Source organism: Temnothorax americanus, unplaced genomic scaffold (genome assembly GCF_048541705.1).
Source record: "Temnothorax americanus isolate GAGA-0224 unplaced genomic scaffold, ASM4854170v1 Scaffold4, whole genome shotgun sequence".
Lineage (NCBI taxonomy): Eukaryota > Metazoa > Arthropoda > Insecta > Hymenoptera > Formicidae > Temnothorax > Temnothorax americanus.
In genome coordinates this window covers 330599-353168 of record NW_027509547.1, presented here as the reverse complement: position 1 = coordinate 353168, position 22570 = coordinate 330599, and the positions used below count along the sequence as shown (strand labels likewise).

The window sequence follows — 22570 nt, the reverse complement described above, 5'->3', positions numbered from 1 at the left end:
AAGTCATCCGATGTTTTCCGCATGTTTTCCAATACGGACACACAACGTGACGATGTCACGCGCGCTTTGCATATAGGATGTTGTTTTCCCACTTTGTGCAAATCTCGAATACGCGGCGTATATATGCATATATATATATATATATATATATATATATATATATATATGTATTGTATATTATATATGCATATACATTTAACGAAATCATCGATGTTTATTTCATATTTTTGTTTGAAAAAGTGTCGATCGTTCGCGACAAAATTCAGAAGGTTTCTGCGAATTGATCGAAATCGAGACAAAATTAAGCAATATATAGGCTGGCAACGTCAATACTCACAAAACGCGGAGCATTATTTCAGCGATATTGTGTGATAACGTTATTGCTTTAAACCGGTAAAGCATTTTAGAATTGTATATTAAATGCGCGGCGGATATGCATCTCCAAGGCGAACTATTGACGGCGAAAAATTCGGATGGATATGTATTCTCTTTTGAAGCTTTCCAGTTCATTATTATTCTTAAATATGCACATATATATGTATCTATGACGCGGTAGTATTCGATTTCTATTTATTTATGTAAAACTGCGACCGCGATTATCTATGCGGGCGATGTTAACTTACGGGGGAAAGAAATGTTGCGTAATATATATCATTATTGCGTCGCAAATATATGTGCTTATTTATGAAGCAGTTGCGTGCGATAATAAATCTATAAAACACATATTTATATATCAACGGTCGAGATAGTCGATAACTCTGCAATTAACTCCGCTCGATAATCACGAAAATTTACGCAGCATCTTTATACTGACGGGGACAAACGTGGCGCGCTCCATTTTATCGATTTCTTTCTAGCCTACGAGAAAGGTTAGATTTCCAGAGACGGCGGTTACGAGGGGGAAGGGGATACGAAACGGCTCGCGCGGGTGGCGGTGGTGTATCCGTGTATCCCGAGATTCCCGAGGTGTCCCGAGCCCGTGCCCGACGCCCGGGGCGCCCGGGCGTAAGACGCGTAGGTTGAGAACGATGCCCGTGCCCGTGCTCGCGCGAGTCGGCCGAGTCGCAGACCCACGTATTCCGCTTCCGCACCGAGATCGCCGAGTCGCGTGACGATTTCGCACGGCACGTGAACGACCGCATACTCGCAGTTATGCGCTTCCATTGTGAGAATACAAGTGCTTTATGGTGATAATATGTCAAAACCAAACATAAGGAAGATAACGGCTGACCCTACGAAATGTAATACAGACTCTTCACGACGGCCGAGTGTGTTTGAGAGGTTGGGCACCAAACCAGCGATCGCCGTCGCCGCCGCCGCCGCCGCCGCCGCCGCTGCCGCAGCCGCCGTTCAGAATACATCGGATTACTGCAGAAATTGGGCCCTCAACGGCAGTTGTTCATACGGAAAGAGTTGCAAGTGAGCCGCGGATTTCCTTATGACTCCTTGTCGCCGTCGGTGCGGTCGGTGACGCCCACCGGCTTGTCTTGTCGATTGATCGATCATTGCGACTTGCGACATTTTATAGCTGTACATTTAACAACCGGAAAAAAAAAGAAAAAAAAAAACAAATTAAATTTGCATTGTAACGCAGAGACAATAGTGGAGAGCAATTTTTCTAACGCACGGCTAACTGCGGTTTACTACTGGTCGAAGTTAAAGAGCTAAAATGAGCTCCATTATAGCTTTAGATTTATTTGCTCCAATATTTCGAACGCGATATGTTTCGGATCCAAGACTAGTATTTTGTAAAATATTGTAATTTAGATTTCTACTTTTTATTAGAGCGTATGCCTTATTTATTAGACTAATGCAATTTCTCATTTCTCTTATTTGTTAATTAGATACGCGAACACACACACATTGATAAGCCCATCCAAGCGTGCTAAGAAAGATAATGCGATCGCAGGTGCATCTGGGGTAAGCACGTGTCATATTTTTTTCTATTTAATAGCAATTTTTAATATATTATATACACATATAGCATTTTCAGCATCGCAAGATAATTGATAAGAGTTAAAATTTATGACTGATTAACTATAAACTTAAATCAAGAACTTACTTTTGATCATTTCAATGTCGCAGCTCATTGAGGATCCTTTCAAACGGCTTACGTCAAAGATTGTGAAAAAGGCATCGCATAGTCCGGACTTGAACATAGAAGAGTGGAATCAGACAGATCTCGAGTACGAGGACGAGAAGGTATTGGAGAGACGGCGGCAATTGTTACAACGGGAACTGGAATTACAAATGAAGAAGGACAAAGAAGTACGTGGCAAGGATAAAGTAAGACAGAAGAAAAAAGCTATGAGCTCCTCCTCTAGTTCGCGCACATCCAGCACATCTAGCAGTAGCAGCAGCTCCAGCAGCGAAGACTCGTCTTCTACGTCGACGTCGGACTCACGTAAGAAAATTAAAAAGATCAAGACCAAGCGACATCATGCTATTTCCGCCGATTACAACGAGGATAAAGACAGAAAGAGAAAGTAAGTATTCATTTTATACAGGATTCTTTATATTTTGTAATGTATAAATGTGTAATCTCGAACACACATCTATAAGAAAAAAACTTTGTATTTCGCATTCTCCCGTATATCAATATAATAAGTATAATACGATATAATCTATATTACATTATTTCGATGCTAAAGAATTGTATCAATGCTTGTTATATTGCGCAATTTTTTTATCAAATTGTTATGAATGGATCTTACAGATTGAAGCTCAAGAGATTAGGAACGAGAAACGACAAAGCCATCGACAAGAAGAAACGTAAACTCGAGAACAATTCCACGAAGAAGGACCTTATCGCGCGATCAGCCAAAAAGTATGGTTCGTCGTCTGTATCCAGGAAGCATTCCAGTTCGTTGCGCGCTAGATCACCCGCGATACAACAGGGATCTACGAGTGGAGTCACGTCTACGACGGCCGCATCGTTGGGCTCGCAGGTTTCTGTGGCGCATCGCGCGTCATCGTCCAGCAAAATCCGGGAAAAAAACAGGAGCGAATCGCCGAAAGCGGTGAAAAGTAATCGGGAAGTGGACAAGGAGGATGGCAGGCATTACAAGAAAGTGCGCGATATGGACGAGTGTTCGTCCAAGGACGCTGTCAAGTGCAAGTCATTCGATAAAATCAAGGAACAACAAGAGAAAGAAAAGAACCGCGCTATTGACGAAAAGACCAAGTCGGATGATCGGTTGAGATCCAAATGCAAGGACAAGGATGTGCGTTCGCGTACGCCGCCGCCGCCGCCGTCGTCATCGGAGCGGTCATCCAAGTACCAACACGTCAAGGAGAGTGCGTCGTCGAAGACACAACGCAGCCGAACGCCATCGAGGACGAGGCGCGATCTCACCCCAGCAAAGAATCCAGAGAAGCAAAACAACTCGTCGAATCGCGTTGCGAGAGACGCGGAGAAGAGAGATCGCGACTCGCACAAAAGAGATAAGAGCAAAGAACGAGATGACGCGAGAAAGACGGAGCAGACGTCTTCCGGCAAAGCGAAACAAACAGTGACTTCGAATCAGGACGAAAGCTATCGAAGGAGCAACACGAGCAAGGACAATTTCGACGATAAGACTTACGGCGGCGACAAAGCGCGGCAGAAGAGCCGCGAGCGTCAGCGCGAGAAGGAGACGAGAGACGAGCGTCCGTCGAGATTGAATCGCGATCAGCGTCAAGAACCTCAGCGTGACAAGGATAAGGATGAATCTCAGGAGCGTTGTCGTAACGAGAGGCAGCGCGAGCGGGATCGTGATCGGGAACGGGACCGAGATCGAGAGAGAGAACGCGAACGCGAACGCGACAGGGAGAGGGATAGGGATCGCGAGCGAGAACGAGAGCGTGATCGTGAGCGGGAAAGAGATCGAGAGATACGAGAGCGGGATCGTGACCGGGATCGAGAAAGAGACAAGTCTGTGAAGTCGCGAGAGAGAGACGTGCCTGCGGTGATATCGCCCGCGGCGTTGAGCCTATCAGCGGACAAGAGTTCGCGTTACAGCAGTAGAATCAAGGAACGATCCTTAGGCAAAGATGTGTCGTTTGAAAAGAGCGGCGGCACTCGCGAGCGGAGCAGGAGCGAACGGGAACGGGAACGATCCGAGACAAAGGCTCTCGCCGAACGGGAACGGAGCTCCGCGCAATCACGCCTAGACGGAAGGTATGAAAGAAGCGGCGGCGGCGGCGGCGGCGTCGTCGAGAAGGACGTATCGTCGAGTCGCGGCAAGTCCACCGTCGACTCACCCCGGGATCGCATGGATCGTTTTCGGGATGCGTCTTTGGATCGTGGGTCCTTGCACGACAAGAGTGGACACGTCGCGACGTCGTCGAACGTTCAATCAACAGCGACGTTACCGCCCGTTCCTCCGGCTTCATCTTCCTCGTCGGTAGTGGCTGTGACACCCACTCTACCTCGCGATCATCTAATGGACATGGTGGACAGTCACTATGACAGGGATCGGCACAGAAGGTTCGGTGTGAGATACGAACGGGGTCACACGTCGGAGCACAGCGGCAGAAAGGACCAGGCGCGAATCGAATCGAGTCGCGTTCCGAGCAAGATCGACCGGATAGTGGATCGTCGAGACGCGACCAGTCCGCGACGCGCCATGGAAGTGGACAGGAATTTTGGTAGGAACTATGGCAGACTGCAGACCGAACACTGGGACGAGCAGGAGGAGCCGGCTCCACATGTCGAGTATCGGGATCACAGTCACATCCACGAGGATGACGGGAGAAAGATCATCGAGGGCAGAAGGTACGACAGTCCCTTCGAGGAAAGACGCGTTGCTCGCGACGAGAGGTCCAGAGAGTCGAGATACGTGATCCAGAGTACAGAACGAGCATCCTTCGACGATCATCGTCATCATCACCATCATCATCGACATCCTCTCTACCCTGGCGATAAATTGAGAAGTGGTGGAGCCAATATTAGGTAATAATCATTATGAATTGGAGAAATATTATTATTTTGCGCTTTAGATGCTTTTTATTTAGGTTCACTATTTACAACGCACAGAAAATGTTGAATTGGTTTTATGTTTTTCAAAATAATAATAGATATCTAGGTTCGAAATATTAAAAATAAAGGAGATAAAAGGGACTAACGAGGCTAAGCCGGGTATACGTGTTAGGAATGCGTTACAAATTTAAATAAATAATGTGACAAATGTTTCGACCTGCAATAAAATAATCTTCAGTACGCTATAATATAAACCGTTACTTACAAACTAAGTCGACATCTAGTCAAGTTATAAAATTCGCAAATTCTGTATAATCCGGCTTGATTTGTTAGATTTTTTATCTCCTTTTTATCTCCTTTATTTTATGTTTTCCTTCAATGAAAAAAAGCGTATTAATCAACAGATAATTTTTTATCAAAATTGAAATAAAAATACGTGTTGTTAAATCGTATCTTATAATTACAAACTTTCTCATTCTTTTTTTTTATCGTTACTGAAATTTTATTTTTTTTTCATGTTATTGTTCTCTCACACACGTATTGTCTTCTATCTTATTGTTAGAGATGAAACTGTTTCTAACGATAATTGGGAGGGACACCATCGTGATGTGGAACACGGTCGAGATCGTGGTTATCAGACAGTGGAATGGGAGGAGAGGGAATGGCGTCCTAGAACGTTATGGGAAGGCAGAGACAGTCTTCCTCGTTCAGAGATACATGATGACGAATGGAATTCCCGATACGATAATCCTATAGGCGACTGGAAATCCAACGATACTCGGAAATGGGATAATCAGAACATGCACGTTCGATCGCATTACAGGAACGAGCGCTCGAAGGATTTGGAGCACGGAGAATCTACGCAACATAGGTAAATGTGCTATCTTACACAAGATTAAAATTAAAGTAACAATTATATCTATTATCCTCTTTATTAGTTAAAGCATTGATTGAAATTAATTCTTACAGCAAAAGACGATCGTACAATGCGCCGGAAACAAGAGAAGAGCCGCCGGCGATTCATCCTTCTGCTAAGCAAGCAGCTATTTACGGCAGCATGAAGGAAGAACCTATCAACAAAAAGCTGATGGAACTCGCTGAAGGTAGATTGTGCACAACTACTAGAGAAAAATCTACGGATAGTTTCCAAAAGAAAAATTCGCAAAAGGATAAACCTGAAATCAAGGAACCCGTTGCGGTGGAACCGAAGCGTCCCATCGCCGATGAATCCTTGCAGACTCTTCATACTGAAAGCGATTTGAGTGATATTAGCGACGATCCTGATGATATATTGAATATGGAAGAAGATACCACGGTACATATCCCTTCATATTTTTGTTTCTTTTGGTTTTCTTTGAAAAAGTGTTCATATTTTTATATAATTTTTCAAGGATATGGAAACTAATAAAACACGAACAAATAAGAAAGCATCGGATGCTGCGCATCGCGATGCGCAATCAACTGTTCAGGAGCCGGCTCAGTTATCTCCGAAAGAACCTGCGGAAGAAACTATTTTTACTTCAAAATCTAAGGATAATGCCGATACAGTATCATTGAAGTAAGCTATATAGATTATAAAATGTTATTAAGATGAAACGTTTCTATTTAAAAAATTATTTGATATTAAGTCGATAGCTTGCAAAGGAAAAATGCGATTATTTTTAATGAAAGTTTTATATTTTTTTACTTCGGATTATTTTATTTATGCCAAATCTCTAAAATCATTGGTTGATATCAAAATATCAAATTTTACATATGACTCTCTTTTTCTGTTGTGTCAGGAATATGGAAGACGATAATATGGAGACTATGGACTTTGAAGAAATTTCTGACGGCGAGTTGGAGGAAGACATTAAAACGAGCGGCAAAGGATTAGGTGATGCCTTAGGAGTCGATTGGGAATCTCTCGTGAAGGAAACACAAGCAAAGCGAATTGTCCCGTCTAATCAAGATTCCGCAGAGAATCGATGGCAGTGTAAAGCTATCTTCTATAGAATTGGTATATCTAAGAAATACGCGGGCGAAGATTTTGTGAAAAAGTTGCTAAAAAAGTATGAGAAGAACGGTGAGTATTTTAATGTGGTTTTGTTGAAATCAGAAATGAGTCTCTGAGCAAATAAATAAATATTTTTGAAATCTTTCTTTTGTAGATCATAAAGAATTTTTGCTGAATGATATTGCGCTAATGCACACAGCGCTCGCGCGAAATCGGTTGCTTCAGGATTTAGGCAATGGCGCGATACATGCTGTAGATGATACTTTGTATAGGTAACTTGCTTTAAATTATACTTATATTTAAGAGCAAATTACAAAATTTGCCTTATACTGTGTTATAAATAACAATCAATAGTTATATTATAGAATTTGACGATATATAATTATTAATATAATAAAATTTTATTGTAGAAATAATAATGCGAGTTACGACGAAGACATCGACTATGATTGGGAAACATTGAAGCCAAGTACTGCCTTGTGCGAAGAAGCAAAATGTTTATTACAGCAAGTAATATGAACAAGTAATAAGATTTGTACATAAAGTTATGAATGGCACTGTTTTTTTTGTATTACTCTATGTAAAGTATATTATACATACAGAATGGAATATGGTACAAACAGCAAAAGATCCTATAATAATTAAATCATTTTATTCCATTATTAAATGGCGTATGCATTACTTATTAATAGCTGCTATTAAGACAAATTTGAAGGCACAAGACTGTTAAAGAATATACAAGAAGCGTAAATATTAACTCTCCAATTTTCCAAATCAATGTTTTTGAAAAATGAAGCTTTGTATAAAAAGTATATTTTTTATTTTATTTTTTCAAGTATCACACCCTCTTGCCGATCGTGCTTGTTTTGCCCCACTCTGTGTATATATATATATATATATATATATATATATATATATATATATTATATATATTAAATCTCATATATTTCATATATATATATATTTATATATGACAAATTCTGTATTATATACAATGTGCAGTTCGTGAATTAAAATGTAGAATCAAGTAATTAGAGTGTGAAAATTGTAATATAGACGCATTCTTTGTTATTGCGTTCTCGTAATATATGTATTCCAGCCAGATATCGAGTAAAGCAATAAATATGAACGATGTCAAAATAGTAGATTGCATTAGTCGCTTTTGCGAACACAGGCTGCACCGACATCATTTTGTAATATACTCATTGCTTTTCGCAATAGTCGTTCATTATCGTCGTTCTGAAAAAAGAGGATTTAAAACGATAATTAAGATATGTATAACAAACACACATATAATAAATTATTCGTCGTACTTTTATATGTGGATGTGTCTGTTCATCGTTATCATTGGAAATCTGTCGTTTAAACAATTCCAGATTTGTACGATATAACTCGTATAAAACAAGGCCTAGAATATATTATAAATACATGAAAAAATTATATTTTAACTTTTCAATTTTACTTATAAAATAATATTATAATTTCAAGAATTATGATGTAAAATATATGCTAGGATTTTCTGGATTCCATATCTTATTTTGACATGATTAATTAATGTATCACATTCGTATCGTTGACGTTATTACAACTTATATAGCAGAACAATAATCTTCATTTCGATCTTTTTTATCCTGTACATACATCTCGTTTTTATTCACAGGGACAAGAAATATTTTATAGAGATCTTAATATATATATATATGTATAGAAGAGAAACATCTCTCGCATGATATTACCTTTTTTAATAGAATCTCCAGAACCTAAAGCGTCTAACGCAGAAAGTATCTCATCACAATACATCTGTTTAGTTCTAAGTTCTGCATCCGTGAGATCTGCAGTAATACGAATTACATTTCTCATTATAGCATACACATATATTATGCAATATAAAGGTAATAAAAAAAACTTGTAAAATACTTCATAATAATATTTATAGAAAATAGAATGTACATCTCACCTTCCCATTTAAGATCGGGGACTCTGCCAAAGTAGGAGATTATACGATACTTGACATCTAACAAGATGTAATTAGTAGCGGGTACTAATTTCGATAACACTGTTTCTGTAAATCTTAGAATTTCTCGTGGAGTTTTGTACATAGCGTCGGATACAAATGTATTCAATCCCGAATGAATATACTCGATCTGTAAAACAGCGAAGCACATTCATAGAAGAAATCCAGACAGACTTTGGGTATTGTAGAAATATTTTATGATTTTAGTCGATCATATGATAATACAAATGCTATTAAATGTGCGAACACCTTATTAATATGCCAATAAATAATTTTCTGAAATCAATAATCGTATAAAAGACTAAATCTACTCTTCGTAGGAAAAGAGTCGTTAAAGATTACTTTAATTATTCTTACTGCATGTAAATATATAGCTTTTTATTTCAGCTTTTAGGTACCACCTGTCTGTGATTCACGCTGGTCTGGCACTTGTCGCAGATCCAGGATGACTTATGATTGAGAGGATTACGAGGTAACAAATGCCCCGAACAATCGTTTTTCGCGCAGAGAAGTGCGCCAAGCTGGGAACCGAATTCCTGGAACAAACAAAAAGAATATTTCGCATGAATTTTTGGAGAGAGATTGTTGCGGTGCTGACGTACCATTGGATCGGAGCATCTGTTGCAATGGCAGGAGAAGTATTTGGTGACCTTCAAGAACTGCCTTCTGCTCCGTGTGTCCCACAGTAGATCGTTGTAGGACATGGTGATCTCCTCGCCAGCAGCGATAGGCAGCACGGCGCTCACGTGCATCCGTTGCTGATCGTCGAAGTGATGCCTGGTATTCGGCACGCAGCAATGATTCTGGAATGCGCCCATTGGGTAAAGACCACGTAAACTCGTAGTACGGTCCTCGTCCCGTGAAGATACAACCACGACTTCAAACGAATTCGTATTGAAGACACCACAAATACGTCTCATGAACTCCATTTGCTCCTCGTTAGGAAAATTGGCCACGTTTCTCTTGAGCAAGTCGATCTTTGGCATAAGGTGATGTACACATGTTTCATTTGATCCATTACACAATATTTTTTATAAATATTACACGAAGAAATTATTAAGAGGCGCGATAAACTAAGACCATTTAATGTTACTCAGAACTATCTCAATCATATCCATGATTAGGATATACAATGAGATGAGTATATGAAGAAAGACTTAAGAAAGAAAATATAAGACAATAAACAGTATTATTTATGAAAATTTAGCTATTCCTTTTTTTTATACTTCTACAAAGCTGGACTATATATGAATATCATGAAAAACTTATAGGATATTTTATATAAAAGAAAACGTACCTCGTAATTGCGAGTAAGATTCGCGTGACACTCGAAAGCATAAAAGAGTTTACGTTGCTCTTTTGACAACGTGAGACCACGTATTGGCACCACCGCGAGTAGCAGATCCTTGGACCAGGTAGAACCGCAGGTCGGTTTCCATCCTCTCAGGAACCGGCATTCCCCTTGGATGTGCACCGCGGAATCCTCGCATTCCGTAGAACAGATCGGCAAACCACAGCCGTGATCGCAGGGGAACAGAGGGCAATCGCTCTTATAGCAAACGACGCACATCGGCAGATATTTGTTGTAGCATCGTGGTCCTATTAACAGCGGAACGTCGGTGAAGATCAACTCGCCGGCTCGAATGTCTCGCGTGGCAAATAAACCGCGACCTCCGAGAAGGGAACGATCGACGGTCCATGATCTGGGTTCATCTTGCAAAAGATTATTCTCTCGCAGATGAGACTTGAGCAAGTCTTCTGCCTCGTGAGGTTCCATCAGAGGAACCATAGACGCGCTCCGCGTAGAAGTTTTTCTCTCCCCGATACTTTGATCTTTCTCTTTTATACAGACGATGAAACGTATCGGCACGGAGCCAATTTCGTGCAACTAAGCTAGGAAAATCTTGTTGATGCACAAGTAGCAAATGTTTTGAGCGGATCTTATATTATTCAAAGCAGAGGCTCTTCCGCAGACTGAGCTAACTCGCGCGGTGAGATAAATTTCTTAGAAAGATATTCATGGATCTGTCCTAGAATTTTTTTAATTGGCCGTGAGATTTCCAGGTTTTGAAAGTCCGGAAAGATTGAAACCGACGAAAATTATTTGATGGCAAGATTGCAACGAGGCATCAATCATGTCACAGGGATATTTATATACACGTCCTTTATCAAACATGATATACCGCAGGCCAGTGTTAGAAGCATCAGAGAATTTTGGCTTTTGTAAGCCACGGATCATTTTACGGATTAATTATATAATTAGGACAAGGATTGATATTACGAAGTCAAGAGATGTCCGATATTGGTGGCACGCGAGTGCTTGAGTAACACTGTTCTACGAGTAGCGTGTTCTTAGCTTAAAATAGAATTATAATTTGGCAGCACATCGATACCGAAAACTAGCCAACTTGCCTAATGTTTACAGTTTAAGCGCTTCGCGAGATGTCAACAAAGACACGTGAGTAAACAATTTATTTAAAAATCTGCAGTCCGAAGAAAGCGAAAGATATTGTCAATTATATATTTATATCTATTTTAATAAAACTTTTCTATGGGATGGAAAAGCTCATTCAACGGACATAATGCCGTCGCACGGACTTGCACCACGGACGCAATCGATTTACTCTGTGCTCTGTAATTTGCAAGCTACATTGTAGTTTGCAAGAACTAAATATTTCGGTTTTTTTTTTAATTGTAACAACGAATCAATAATTAGAAAAGTGCTGCCGAGTTATAGCGATATCAAGTAGAGAAATTGCTGTTTCAAATTCTTGGAGTCGCAGATTGCAGACGCACTCCACGACTCTGTAAAGGCGAAGAAAGCCAAGAAATATATCATCTCCATTATTAAGTTTTATTTTTATAATAGTAACGTCAGAATTTTTAATGTCGATACGATTGCTTCACGCAAGCGTACAGCATGTAATAGTTATTTGTATGGTTGAGCGTTGCTAAGACTACGGCTGAGTCCTCGTCATCGACAGGGTATCGTCAACGGCATCGCCAAGAACAACGTGCATACAACGTATATACACGGCCCATGCCGCGCTAGCAATATATGCCTACGGCATACCATAACTGTGTTACAGAGATTGTCAAAAGTGCCGTGTTCCTCGACGAGCCGCATTCTCCCTTTTTTCTTTCTGTTGCCCACCGTCGCACAGAAATGGGAAGGTAATGGAAAAGGATGATTTGTCCTTTTCTCTCGACGAGTCCGTTCCGCTTTTTAATCCTTTCAGGAACCGTACGGCATTCTCGTACCGATCAAGTGTAATTTATTATCTTTCTGCGGGATTTTAGCTGATAACGCAATGCCAAAATTCACGAGAAAGGTCATGGACGAACGCTGGCACAGTGACGTGACTCAAAACCGTATTGCTCCAATTTAATCAAGTCAAGTACTTTATATCGAAGATACTAATACTTGAAAATGCGTTCGATTTATCAAGTCTTATACGGATATATCTACAGATGAAAAATTCTAATATATAAATATACCTATATTTGTTCGGTATAATCAATTGTAATATTTCCAATCCTTAACTGATGCAATTTGTTAATGATATATATTAATTTATACGGAGACGTTTCCTTAGTCTAATAAAGCTATAAGTATTATTTATTAAATATGATTGGTACCTGAGAGAGAGAGAGAGAGAGAGAGAGAGAGAGAGAGAGAGAGAGAGAGAGAGAGAGAGAGAGAGAGAGAGAGAGAGAGAGAGAGAGAGAGAGAGAGAGAGAGAGAGAGAGAGAGAGAGAGAGAGAGAGAGAGAGAGAGAGAGAGAGAGAGAGAGAGAGAGAGAGAGAGAGAGAGAGAGAGAGAGAGAGAGAGAGAGAGAGAGAAGTGTACCTTATGTTGAATGTATTTGCAAGATTACTGCATCATTCAACATGAAACAAATAGATCTATATCTTGTCAATTTACATCATGAAACGGCTATAAACCTTCCTGTCCCATTACACGACACATAGTAAACGTAATGTATACACACGTTAACACGTACATACTCCAGCTCGCGTGCACACATCATACACATTTACATATTAACGACAAATCGACATATGTGTATGTATATCATGCTATAATCATGCTGCAAAGGTATGTAAGGCTACTTAGGCTGGCTTATAAGTGGAGTTACTATCCATCATCTTCGAGGACCGCGTGTAAAAATATTTTTACTCTGATAGTACTGTCGACCATGATCACGGTGTTTGCATTAGGATCAGATTGTAGCGGGGATCCTTGCATGTATGGGATCTGTTTGGATAACGAGAACAGGTACATACACAGTTTTACGCTTGATGATGAAAGCACGCATCTTGATAATCTGAGAGTTAGATTTATTGGACATAAAAGACAGATATATAGCTCAGGCTATATAGAAAAGATAAATATAACGTTTTTGTTTTAATATTCTTGGAATCTCACACGGAAGACAAGATATATGATTAATTTATTGAAATCGATCGATAATTGTGTGTGTGTGATATCTACAAGAAATATCGCGCACAGTAGTTTTAGTCTTTCTTAAAAACACGAATATTTTCGTCTAATAAATTAATATTAGGACAAAAATATCTATAAACAGCTTGTAGAGGTTTAATATATTATTTTTATTCTTGTTGATATATTACTGATTATTTTAAAAATATATACGAGTTAAAATAATTAAAATTATAAAAAAAAACGAAGATAGTTTACTTATATTTGCATTTTGTAATTTTTCATGGACAACATAGCACTTATTCTTGTTATTGCATCGATGGTTACACGGGAATTAATTGCGAAATCAATTGGGATGAATGTTGGTCAGATCCTTGTCTTAATGGTGGCACATGCAACGACGGTGTTGCCGCATATAACTGCACTTGCCTCGACGGTTTCGTAGGTAATTCACTTTTCTTCGTCATATTTTACTCGTCATAAATTAATATAAGAAAATTGATGAAAATAAATAATACCGTTTTAAATGTAAAATAGGTGTGAATTGCGAGCAAAGATATAGCGAGTGTTCGAACCATCCGTGCCTCAACAATGGTACCTGCGTCGATTACGACGGCATCACTTGCCAATGCCTGGATGGATACTCAGGTGCAACACGCGTGATGATAAACGCAGCTAAGAAATTTCTATGTCGTTATTTTCTTTTTCCATTTCCAGGAGAATATTGCGAGATTGACGCCTCGGTTTGCAACGAGACAATGTGCAAAAATTCCGGCGAATGCATCGAAGGGCCCGGCTTCTCATTCTATTGTCGTTGTCGCGAAGGTAAGAAATCTATGATTACTTACGTGCATTAAAAAAAAATTTGCTTCTTCGCGTTTTTATTCTATCGCGATGGTACTTTTCTCTTCTCATGTACGATTTGAAAAGGGTGGACCGGTATTCTCTGCGAGGAGGACGTAGACGAATGCTTGGAGTTACCATGCAGAAACGGTGGTCTTTGCATCAATATTCCATCTTCCTACACTTGCGCTTGTTTATTCGGTAAGCATATTATTCTCGCCCCCATGAGTTGCAGATTTTTTTTGTCTAGAAATAGCGTTTAGAAAGTCATAATCCAAATTCATGATTGAACTTACAAAGGTTTGACTATCGTTATTATGTTAAGATTAACGCCAAACATTCTTGAACAATTTTAAAAATAACACATACCATTTCTTATTTTCCTAATATTCATGTTAATTAATGAAAAATTCTTGCGTTATTCTTATTAAAGGTTTTACTGGCAAAGATTGCGACAAGGCAATTGTGCCATGCAAGGATAATCCTTGCCAGAACGGAGCAGTGTGCCTACTGGAGGACGACCGTCCAGTTTGTTATTGCGTGCCCGATTATCACGGTGCACTTTGCGAGCTAAGATACGACGATTGCGAATCGAAATTCGCTCAATGTGAAAACGGAGGTACCTGTATCGATGGTATTAATAGCTTCACTTGTTCGTGTCCACCGAATTACGGTGGTCCCATGTGCGAGTACAGTTTTCTCTCGACGACCACACTAGAAGTGGAAGACACATCTGAACAGGGAACGAGTATAGTTAGAGCTACAACTGCCGTAATTTCGCCTAAAGAATCAACTTCGATAGTGGATATGTCTCTACCTTTATCATCCACAATTAGTTTTGCCGTTTACTCGACGTCTCCGAAAACAAGTAGTTCACCTTATACAAAGAGATATACGATTATAGAGAAGACTACGACGTCGAGATACGAGGGCGAGAGTTCGAGCGTTAGCGGTGATAGTAGTGTTTTTCTTACTGAAGTTCCATCAACAAGTTCGACTCGAGATGATTTCGTTACGTCGAAGCCTGTAACGGTGTCGTCCGCTGTTACCGAAGGCTACCTCCATGAGACTGAAACAGAAAGTACTGAAGTTTACTTGCCAACCGGGAGATCGATCCATGACGGCGAAGTTACTAAGGCACCTGACTATGATCAGACAACAAAGATACATCCGCCGTTTTCTAGTAGAGTAGATGAAGATGTAACGGAGTACACGACAAGGTGAATGGAGTATTCTATAATTCTTACTAACAATAAGAATATTGAGATCGCTATATTTGATAGTTGATATCGATTTGTTCACGTTGATAAGCGAAATAATTTGTGTCGCGCGTGAATCAATTTTAATCCCATAACACTGTCCTCTAAATATACTTTTTAAAAGAATCAATAATTTTTTTTATTATATGGATATATACGATTTTTGTGTCAATTTAATATAATATTTACTACATTCTGTGTTGTAGTTATCGACCTACAATGGGTATGGGTGAAGGCCAAAAGGATGATAGGACTAATGTCACAAGTGCCATTATGGATCACGCTACTGATGTAACACTTTCCATTGATACGACATTCCGATACATGACTGATTCTATACAAAACAGAACGTTCGATTTTGGAACTACGATCATGGACATGCCAAAAACTGTTCTACCCTTAACTACCTCATCGACACTGCCATCGGTATTATCTTCGACCATGAGATTTGATACTTCCACAGTACCCTCCCCGTTAACATCCACCAGCGGATCCTCGTTAAGCCAAACTACTGTTACTGGCATCGAAATGAATACCACAGAAATCGGTGCTTGTCGCGGAAATCAGTGTTCCACGAGTACTACCGCGTTAACTCCGCGGAATGTTACCGAAGTAAGTGGTTTTTATAACGGTAGAAAAGTAATAATTTATAGAAAACTCAAGCTACAAGTATATTAATCCTTTATTCATGTTTTAATTAGTCTATAGAAAATAAACCTAAAAAGACTTCAAACTTAAATGTCTCTCAAAATAAAATACTTGTAGTTAATATATCTGTACTACAATTGTTATTTAGTATGCCGACGGATGCAAGACGGATTCAACTATCACACAAGCGGCGTTTACCGGCAAATCTTTTGTCAGACAACGCGTCGAAGTAATAATTACTGAAAATAAGAGCGCGACGCTCCGAATTTATCTTAAGCTTAGAACGGCATTTAAAAATGGAATTATATTGCACGTTTACTTTGACAATGAGAGATATTCTTTGGTATACTTGGAACTTGGATCGTTGAAGTTCCAGTTTTCTTGTGGCCTAGAAACTATGTTACTCGGTGAAATCGATGCTATTATCGATAATGGGTACGAAGTGGGCATCGATATGAGGTATGTTATTCGCATTAAATTATTCAACTTGAATTATTTCAACTTTAATCCATATTTCTTAAATTTTCATTACCTAAATTAGTAGACATAAAAAATTTATTATCTTTTTGATTTTTGCATAAAAATATTAACAGAAAAGAAACTTTCTTTTCCTTTTGTCACAGCTTTCAATACGTTGCCAATGACGAAAACGAGAAATGTTTCGCCAAATTGCTGGTGAATGGCACTATGGCCGTAACCGGCGAACAAATACTGCCACAGCGAGGAATGGTCCCAAAATACGCTAATTTGTACATAGGAGGCATTCCATTAACGTTCTCGCATTATTTCCCTCACGTAGCAATGGGATTCATTGGTTGCATGGATTCCCTGAAGGTACGTTTTAGTACAGAATTATTTAAAATTGAATTCAATCTTTTTGTGATATATTTAAATAATTGCAAAAGTTTGTCAATTTTTACACAAGGTGGCTCAGAATTATTGAAATTGCATTGCAGGTGAACGATATTACGCGACATTTTATTCACGATTCCTTAGAAACATTCCAGATCGAAGAATGCACGTCGTTTTTATGTTTGTCGAATCCGTGTCAGAATTTCGGTGCGTGTGAAGAAAGCGAAGGAAGAATTCGTTGCAAGTGTATAGCGGGGTAAATACCTACTAGCTGAAAATTAAAGTTATTCTAAAACTTTTCGCTTCTTTAATACACATATATCTTTATATATACGTTAAGTAAAAACGAACGTAGTGAAAATATACTAAAAAAAGTAAAATTACAAATCACAGAAATAAGCTCTAATATTAAATATTAATATTTACCTTCTCAGAGCTAAGAACTTCAATTAACACTAATCAATCTTAGCGTAGAAGAAACAGTCAGTCTTTAACATCAATGCTCAGCGTTAAAGACTATTTACAGGTATACTGGGCCTTTGTGCGAACATTCGGCATGCAACGACAATCCCTGCTCAATGGGTGCGACGTGCGTAAGCTCACCGGGAACTGGTTTTATTTGCGTTTGTCCGCTCGGCAGTCACGGGCTTTTCTGCGAAGAAGGTAACGAAACGTTCAATATTATAGATGCGATAGCGATGCAACGAGATCGCAACAAAGTCGTTACATCGCTCATTGGATCCTTTCCAGATGCCATTCTAGTGCGGCCGGCTTTCTCGGTCCTTGTCCCCGGTTTCGCGTCGTACATCGCTTACGGCGTGACTACTTCGATAAAGGACACAATGGAGCTGAAGCTGCGACTCATCCCGCGCACGTTTGATCAAATCTCCCTGATAGCGTACCTCGGACAGAGAAGCTCGCGCCGTGATGTCTCGGACCATCTTTCGATAACGTTCGTGCGCGGCTACATTATGCTTACGTGGGATTTGGGCTCTGGTGAGTGATCAACGAATGTAAATTAGGATAGATACAGATTATTTGTGTGAACAGATATCTATAAAATAAAAAAGTAATTGTTTATATAATAAATATTTTAAGGAATTTTTTGCAGTTTAATCTATTATATTTACATTTATATAGAATAAAAATATTTTTCTTATAGAAAAATATATGCTAGAATATGTAGTTCCAATTATATAAAGTTTTAGCATAGAGAGTTTAAAGAAACTATATTTCAACGTTATAATCTTTCAATAGGAGTACGAAGAATCTTCACTAGCGATTCGTTGACCTCTCTGAGTGTGGCAGGATCGGCTGGTAAAAGTAAAACGTATACCCTTCGAATCGGAAGGAGAGGCAAGGAAGCGTGGCTCGCTGTAGAGGGTCTCAAAAACGTGACTGGTCAGGCAGTAGGATCTATGACTCAACTTGACGTATCGCCTATTCTTTATATCGGTAAGTTGCTGCAGAGAACAGCGACTTGACACATTTGGCATAATAATGTCAACACTCAAATCGTCTTATTATCCTTTATATTTTACGCTAAATGCAGCCATTAAATTTTCATCACTCACATCTGATCTGTTGACATTAAATACAATGCGGACTGGGACTGATCTCGATTGAATATAAGTTAAAATGAAATAATATTTAGCGCGAAATGAAGGTAAACGAATAAAAATAGAAAGCAAATTTGTCTCATAGGTGGTTACAAATCCAAAAACTTTGATACGTTGCCGCACGACCTACCCCTCCATACCGGCTTCTCCGGATGCATATTCGACGTTGAATTGCGCACAGACACGACGATTCTTCCATTAACCGGCTCTAGTCCTGCCACTGGCCGCGGTGTAGGCGAATGCAATCGCAATGAATGCATTCGCCACTCGTGCAAGAACGGTGCGGTGTGTTTACATCACGGAGCATCGTATAGGTAACACACAAGAAATCATAATTTCTTCTTTTACATAATAGGGAGATATAGAATATACCCTATGTGATCACACAGAACATACATATATCTATTACGTGTGTAATTATTCATTAACTTTTTAGTTGCATTTGTACAAAGGAATGGGTTGGGCCTGATTGTTCCATTCCTATCTAATTCGTTGCTGGAAACGATCTTCTAGATGCGCGTAGAAGATCTCTCCCAGTTTTTATCAATCAGCACAAAGAGAGTGATCGGTCGGCATCGATGTTACAGACAATGTTATATTACAGTGAATATGTTGTCTTTACAAATTTTATATCTATTGGTAGTGATTCTTTGATAATTTAAATAGGACTAGCTTACATTAGGGGCATCATTTTTGAGTCGAGAAGTGGCGGAATGAGAGTTCAAATATACAAATAACATCGCCGCTGATAGACGAGCCTGCAAATCTTGTTTACTGTACTCGTGATGCCATTCCACGTTGCCCCAGTGAGAAATCTTTGCATAAAGAAACATAATAACGATAATATACATTAGATATATCACAAACATGTAATAATAATAGATAATGGAGAGCAGAATGGACTTCAATAGACATGTTTATTATAAATAAAACCGTGGTGATACACATACATACCTGATATTCTTCTTCTAAGCGTGAAAGATTTACAGCTTCCGGGATATTAATTACTCTTGCAGCTGTGGCAAGAGTTAGAATAACTGATTTTAATCCGTCCACTGCATATACAAGACCTGCATACAGATAGCAGTTAATATACAAATACAGAAAGCTTCATCTCTCATTAAATTGCATTATTACCATAAATACTATTGAAATTATGCGACAATAAATGTTTCGTTAATGCAGCTTTGGTTTCCATAGACACCGTGGGCGCTTCTATGCTCTGAGTTCTCGCAATATCTACATCATAATGCTCGCAAAACCAACGAACTATAGGTTCCCACTTTTCCACTTGTAACTGATATAGTTCATCCACTTCCTAAAATCACAAAAATCATTGTAATCAAAATACTGTCGCATTAAAAATAATATAGAGAGACACTTGTATAAGCACTTTCTCTTACGCTCGAATAAAATAAGATTGTATCCATTTCTAAACAGTTCACTATATGATTGACTAGATTTATCTTGGTATGATTGTGCGGATTGTCCAATACGGTGTTGCACAAGGATGTCTACAACAGAAAACTGGAAAAATGTTAGCATATATTTACATATACTTAAAATAGATACAGAATATCATATAAACTGGTAATGCCAAGTTAATGAATCGAGTCAATAAACCAAGCAAAGCACTTGTATTCATATAGTTGTATACCATGATCGTACCAGGTGCATGCTTCCTCTATCGATCGTTTCCTTCTGTGCATCCCATTCGGCGGCTACGGCTAAAGCCAGAGGCTTGCTGTTCACCTCGAATACCCTACCCTGCGGTGTCTTCAGCTTCCTCTGGTCCAGAGTAATCTCAAACTTGTCGCCGCTCGAAAGTATGTTCGTCCTTCTATAAAATCGTTTCACGGTGGCTACAAATGTCAAATTATTTTATGCATCCAGTAACTATCATATTCAATTAAATATTATCATATTCATTTTAAAGTACATTTCATGATAGAAAACGTCAAAAATTTAATCTAAATAATAAAGTTTTGAACAAAACGTGATCATTACCTATATTTCTGATAACCAAGGAAGCTGGCACGAACTTATGACGCGTAAAATAATACATCGTATTAACCAGTTTGTTAAGTATTTGCGGCATATTATTTATTCTAATTAACCTTTCTTTTCAAAACATTCAGAAGAGAAAGAACAGATGACACCAGACACATTGATAAGTAGCACCACGTGCCACGTGGTGGCTACTCAGGTAACTCCACTCTTAAAAGTAGCGCACTGATATATCGATAATAATGATATGATAGAGATCGTTATGAATTACTGTCGCTATGTGAGATTTCTTCTTGATATGTAAAAATTTTAAAAATATTTATTGCTTCCTCACAGAGGAAGCTTTGTTTTCGTAAAATCGTATATGAACATTTGATTGCGTATAAAGTTGGCTCTAATCAATCAAATTTAAAAGAATTATAATTATATAAAATAGGGGTAGAAGAAACCAAAGAAAGGATTGTTTTTTGAGTTTTTAATGTCAATATGTTCAGAGTGTTTTAAAACGTTTAAAAATAGGAAAATAGAAGAATTGAGAAATTGTAAGTAAAAACAATTGATTTTTTTTTAAAGAAAATTTAAAGAAATATATAATAATAATATTAATAAATAACAGTTAAAAAAATTATGTGTCCGTTAATGCAAATCATGCTCTTAAACGAGATTTGACAATAAAGAGTTTTAAAATGCTGTTGTATACGTTTTACATTTAATAATTAAAAAATAGCAAGAATTTAATTATGCATCAGTAGAGACGTTAGAAGACAATAAAGGTTAATAGAAGAAATAATTCGGATGATAAAGTAGGCGAAACTCAGGTTTCGCACCGCGAAATCACGGAAATTTACTCCTGATGTATCAGGAAAGTATGTTGAGCAAGGAGGTTGACGGAGGTATTCCGAGCGCGGGTCTTGCCACCCCACATTGCCTCCTCGTAATCACGCTGCTATTGGTCAGAGCACGGGAGCCTACTGCCCCTCCTATGCACACCTGCTGCCAGCGCTCTGATTGGCCGTAGGCTGGGCATCCTCGTCGCGCGCCCGGCGCGCCGTTCCAATGGCGATGGAAACGTCCCGCTGCTCGAATACCTACTAAAAAAAACCTCCTCGCTCAACATGCTTCCCGCGTAACAGGAGCGATTTCTGAGAAATTACAGACGACTCCAAACTCGAGATTCTCCCTTTCCTCATAACCTAAAACTCTTTTCATAATTTTTATGATCTTTCAAGCGCCAAACGAAGCACGATATATTTCTCGAATCGTTACTATACTTAATAATAATTTAATATTAATATCTATTGTTTGTTAAATTAATAACGTTTTTATTAATTACTTTTTTATACATATACGTACTATATGTATGAATAACTGAAACCTGAAACTATATTATACGAATTAATGCCAGTGCTCGTGCTCGGCCGGCTCGGCGGAAAGGTTGTTAGAAGCTCTGAAATGCGCTGAACGACACTGGGTCATATCTCGAGAAATATGTTTATTTCAACATTGTTATGTATGCTTTAATGCGAGACTTGCTCTCTCAGATGTAATTAGACGCTAAAGAGTTTCAAAATGTTGCTGCATAATGTTAGATAACAAGAAAAAGGTAGCCGCGAATGCCGACGGGCGGCGTTTGGGTGACAAATTCGGAGCTCCGAAATGCCACACGCGACACCAAATAAATCTCGAGAAATACGTTTATTCTAACATTGTTATGTGTCCTTTAATGCGAGGCATGCTCTCTCGATTAAGATTAAACGATAAAGAGTTATAGAAAGCTGTTGCATAATGCTATTAGCTAACGAGAAAAAGGTAGCCGCGAATGCCGACGGGCGACGTTGGACGACAAAGTCGGAACTCTGAAATACGATAACTAAATGAATCGCGAGAAATACGTTCATTTTAATATATTGTTATGTATTCTTTAACGC

General features: G+C 38.9%; 4 protein-coding genes and 1 long non-coding RNA gene across 9 annotated transcripts; 2 read left to right on the top strand and 3 right to left on the bottom strand.

The window, feature by feature from the left end:
* The first annotated feature begins 222 nt into the window (after positions 1 to 222).
* Positions 223 to 8274, top strand: LOC143902642 (uncharacterized). Its single transcript, XM_077415732.1, has 10 exons — positions 223 to 1419; positions 1845 to 1920; positions 2086 to 2486; positions 2717 to 4933; positions 5523 to 5831; positions 5930 to 6275; positions 6352 to 6518; positions 6742 to 7025; positions 7111 to 7228; positions 7367 to 8274. The coding sequence occupies exons 1-10, from the start codon at positions 1196 to 1198 to the stop codon at positions 7473 to 7475; spliced, it is 4251 nt and encodes a 1416-aa protein (XP_077271858.1). The 5' UTR covers positions 223 to 1195; the 3' UTR covers positions 7476 to 8274.
* LOC143902646 (SET domain-containing protein SmydA-8) lies at positions 7795 to 11124 on the bottom strand. 2 transcript variants are annotated; one of them, XM_077415739.1, is made up of 7 exons: positions 10268 to 11124; positions 9573 to 9947; positions 9372 to 9506; positions 8914 to 9100; positions 8693 to 8788; positions 8270 to 8364; positions 7795 to 8195 (listed from the first exon to the last, which is right to left on the bottom strand). In XM_077415739.1, exons 1-7 carry the CDS (start codon positions 10757 to 10759, stop codon positions 8109 to 8111), a joined length of 1467 nt encoding a protein of 488 aa, XP_077271865.1. In that variant the 5' UTR covers positions 10760 to 11124; the 3' UTR covers positions 7795 to 8108. The 2 variants fall into 2 exon arrangements, with proteins under 2 accessions (XP_077271865.1, XP_077271864.1); XM_077415738.1 differs by having other exon boundaries at positions 7795 to 8364.
* A 493-nt stretch (positions 11125 to 11617) lies between these two features.
* Positions 11618 to 19212, top strand: Eys (eyes shut). 3 transcript variants are annotated; one of them, XM_077415734.1, is made up of 15 exons: positions 11618 to 12144; positions 13070 to 13249; positions 13711 to 13859; positions 13952 to 14239; positions 14345 to 14458; positions 14691 to 15477; positions 15723 to 16128; positions 16313 to 16623; positions 16788 to 16998; positions 17121 to 17272; positions 17543 to 17679; positions 17767 to 18012; positions 18274 to 18471; positions 18721 to 18949; positions 19072 to 19212. In XM_077415734.1, the coding sequence occupies exons 1-15, from the start codon at positions 12029 to 12031 to the stop codon at positions 19121 to 19123; spliced, it is 3576 nt and encodes a 1191-aa protein (XP_077271860.1). In that variant the 5' UTR covers positions 11618 to 12028; the 3' UTR covers positions 19124 to 19212. The 3 variants fall into 3 exon arrangements, with proteins under 3 accessions (XP_077271860.1, XP_077271859.1, XP_077271861.1); XM_077415735.1 differs by lacking the exon at positions 11618 to 12144 and having other exon boundaries at positions 12744 to 13249; positions 13952 to 14062; positions 14132 to 14239; XM_077415733.1 differs by lacking the exon at positions 11618 to 12144 and having other exon boundaries at positions 12742 to 13249.
* LOC143902648 (uncharacterized) lies at positions 14365 to 17580 on the bottom strand. Of its 2 annotated transcripts, XR_013258441.1 has the most exons (5): positions 17443 to 17580; positions 15232 to 15326; positions 15075 to 15134; positions 14881 to 14990; positions 14365 to 14503 (listed from the first exon to the last, which is right to left on the bottom strand). It is a non-coding gene; the product is annotated as an uncharacterized LOC143902648 (long non-coding RNA). The 2 variants fall into 2 exon arrangements; XR_013258440.1 differs by having other exon boundaries at positions 15075 to 15326.
* Positions 18532 to 20808, bottom strand: L(2)k14505 (ATP synthase mitochondrial F1 complex assembly factor 2 homolog l(2)k14505). The gene is made up of 6 exons (XM_077415740.1): positions 20643 to 20808; positions 20304 to 20497; positions 20039 to 20149; positions 19773 to 19953; positions 19590 to 19705; positions 18532 to 19450 (listed from the first exon to the last, which is right to left on the bottom strand). Exons 1-6 carry the CDS (start codon positions 20731 to 20733, stop codon positions 19304 to 19306), a joined length of 840 nt encoding a protein of 279 aa, XP_077271866.1. The 5' UTR covers positions 20734 to 20808; the 3' UTR covers positions 18532 to 19303.
* Between the last annotated feature and the right edge of the window lie 1762 nt (positions 20809 to 22570).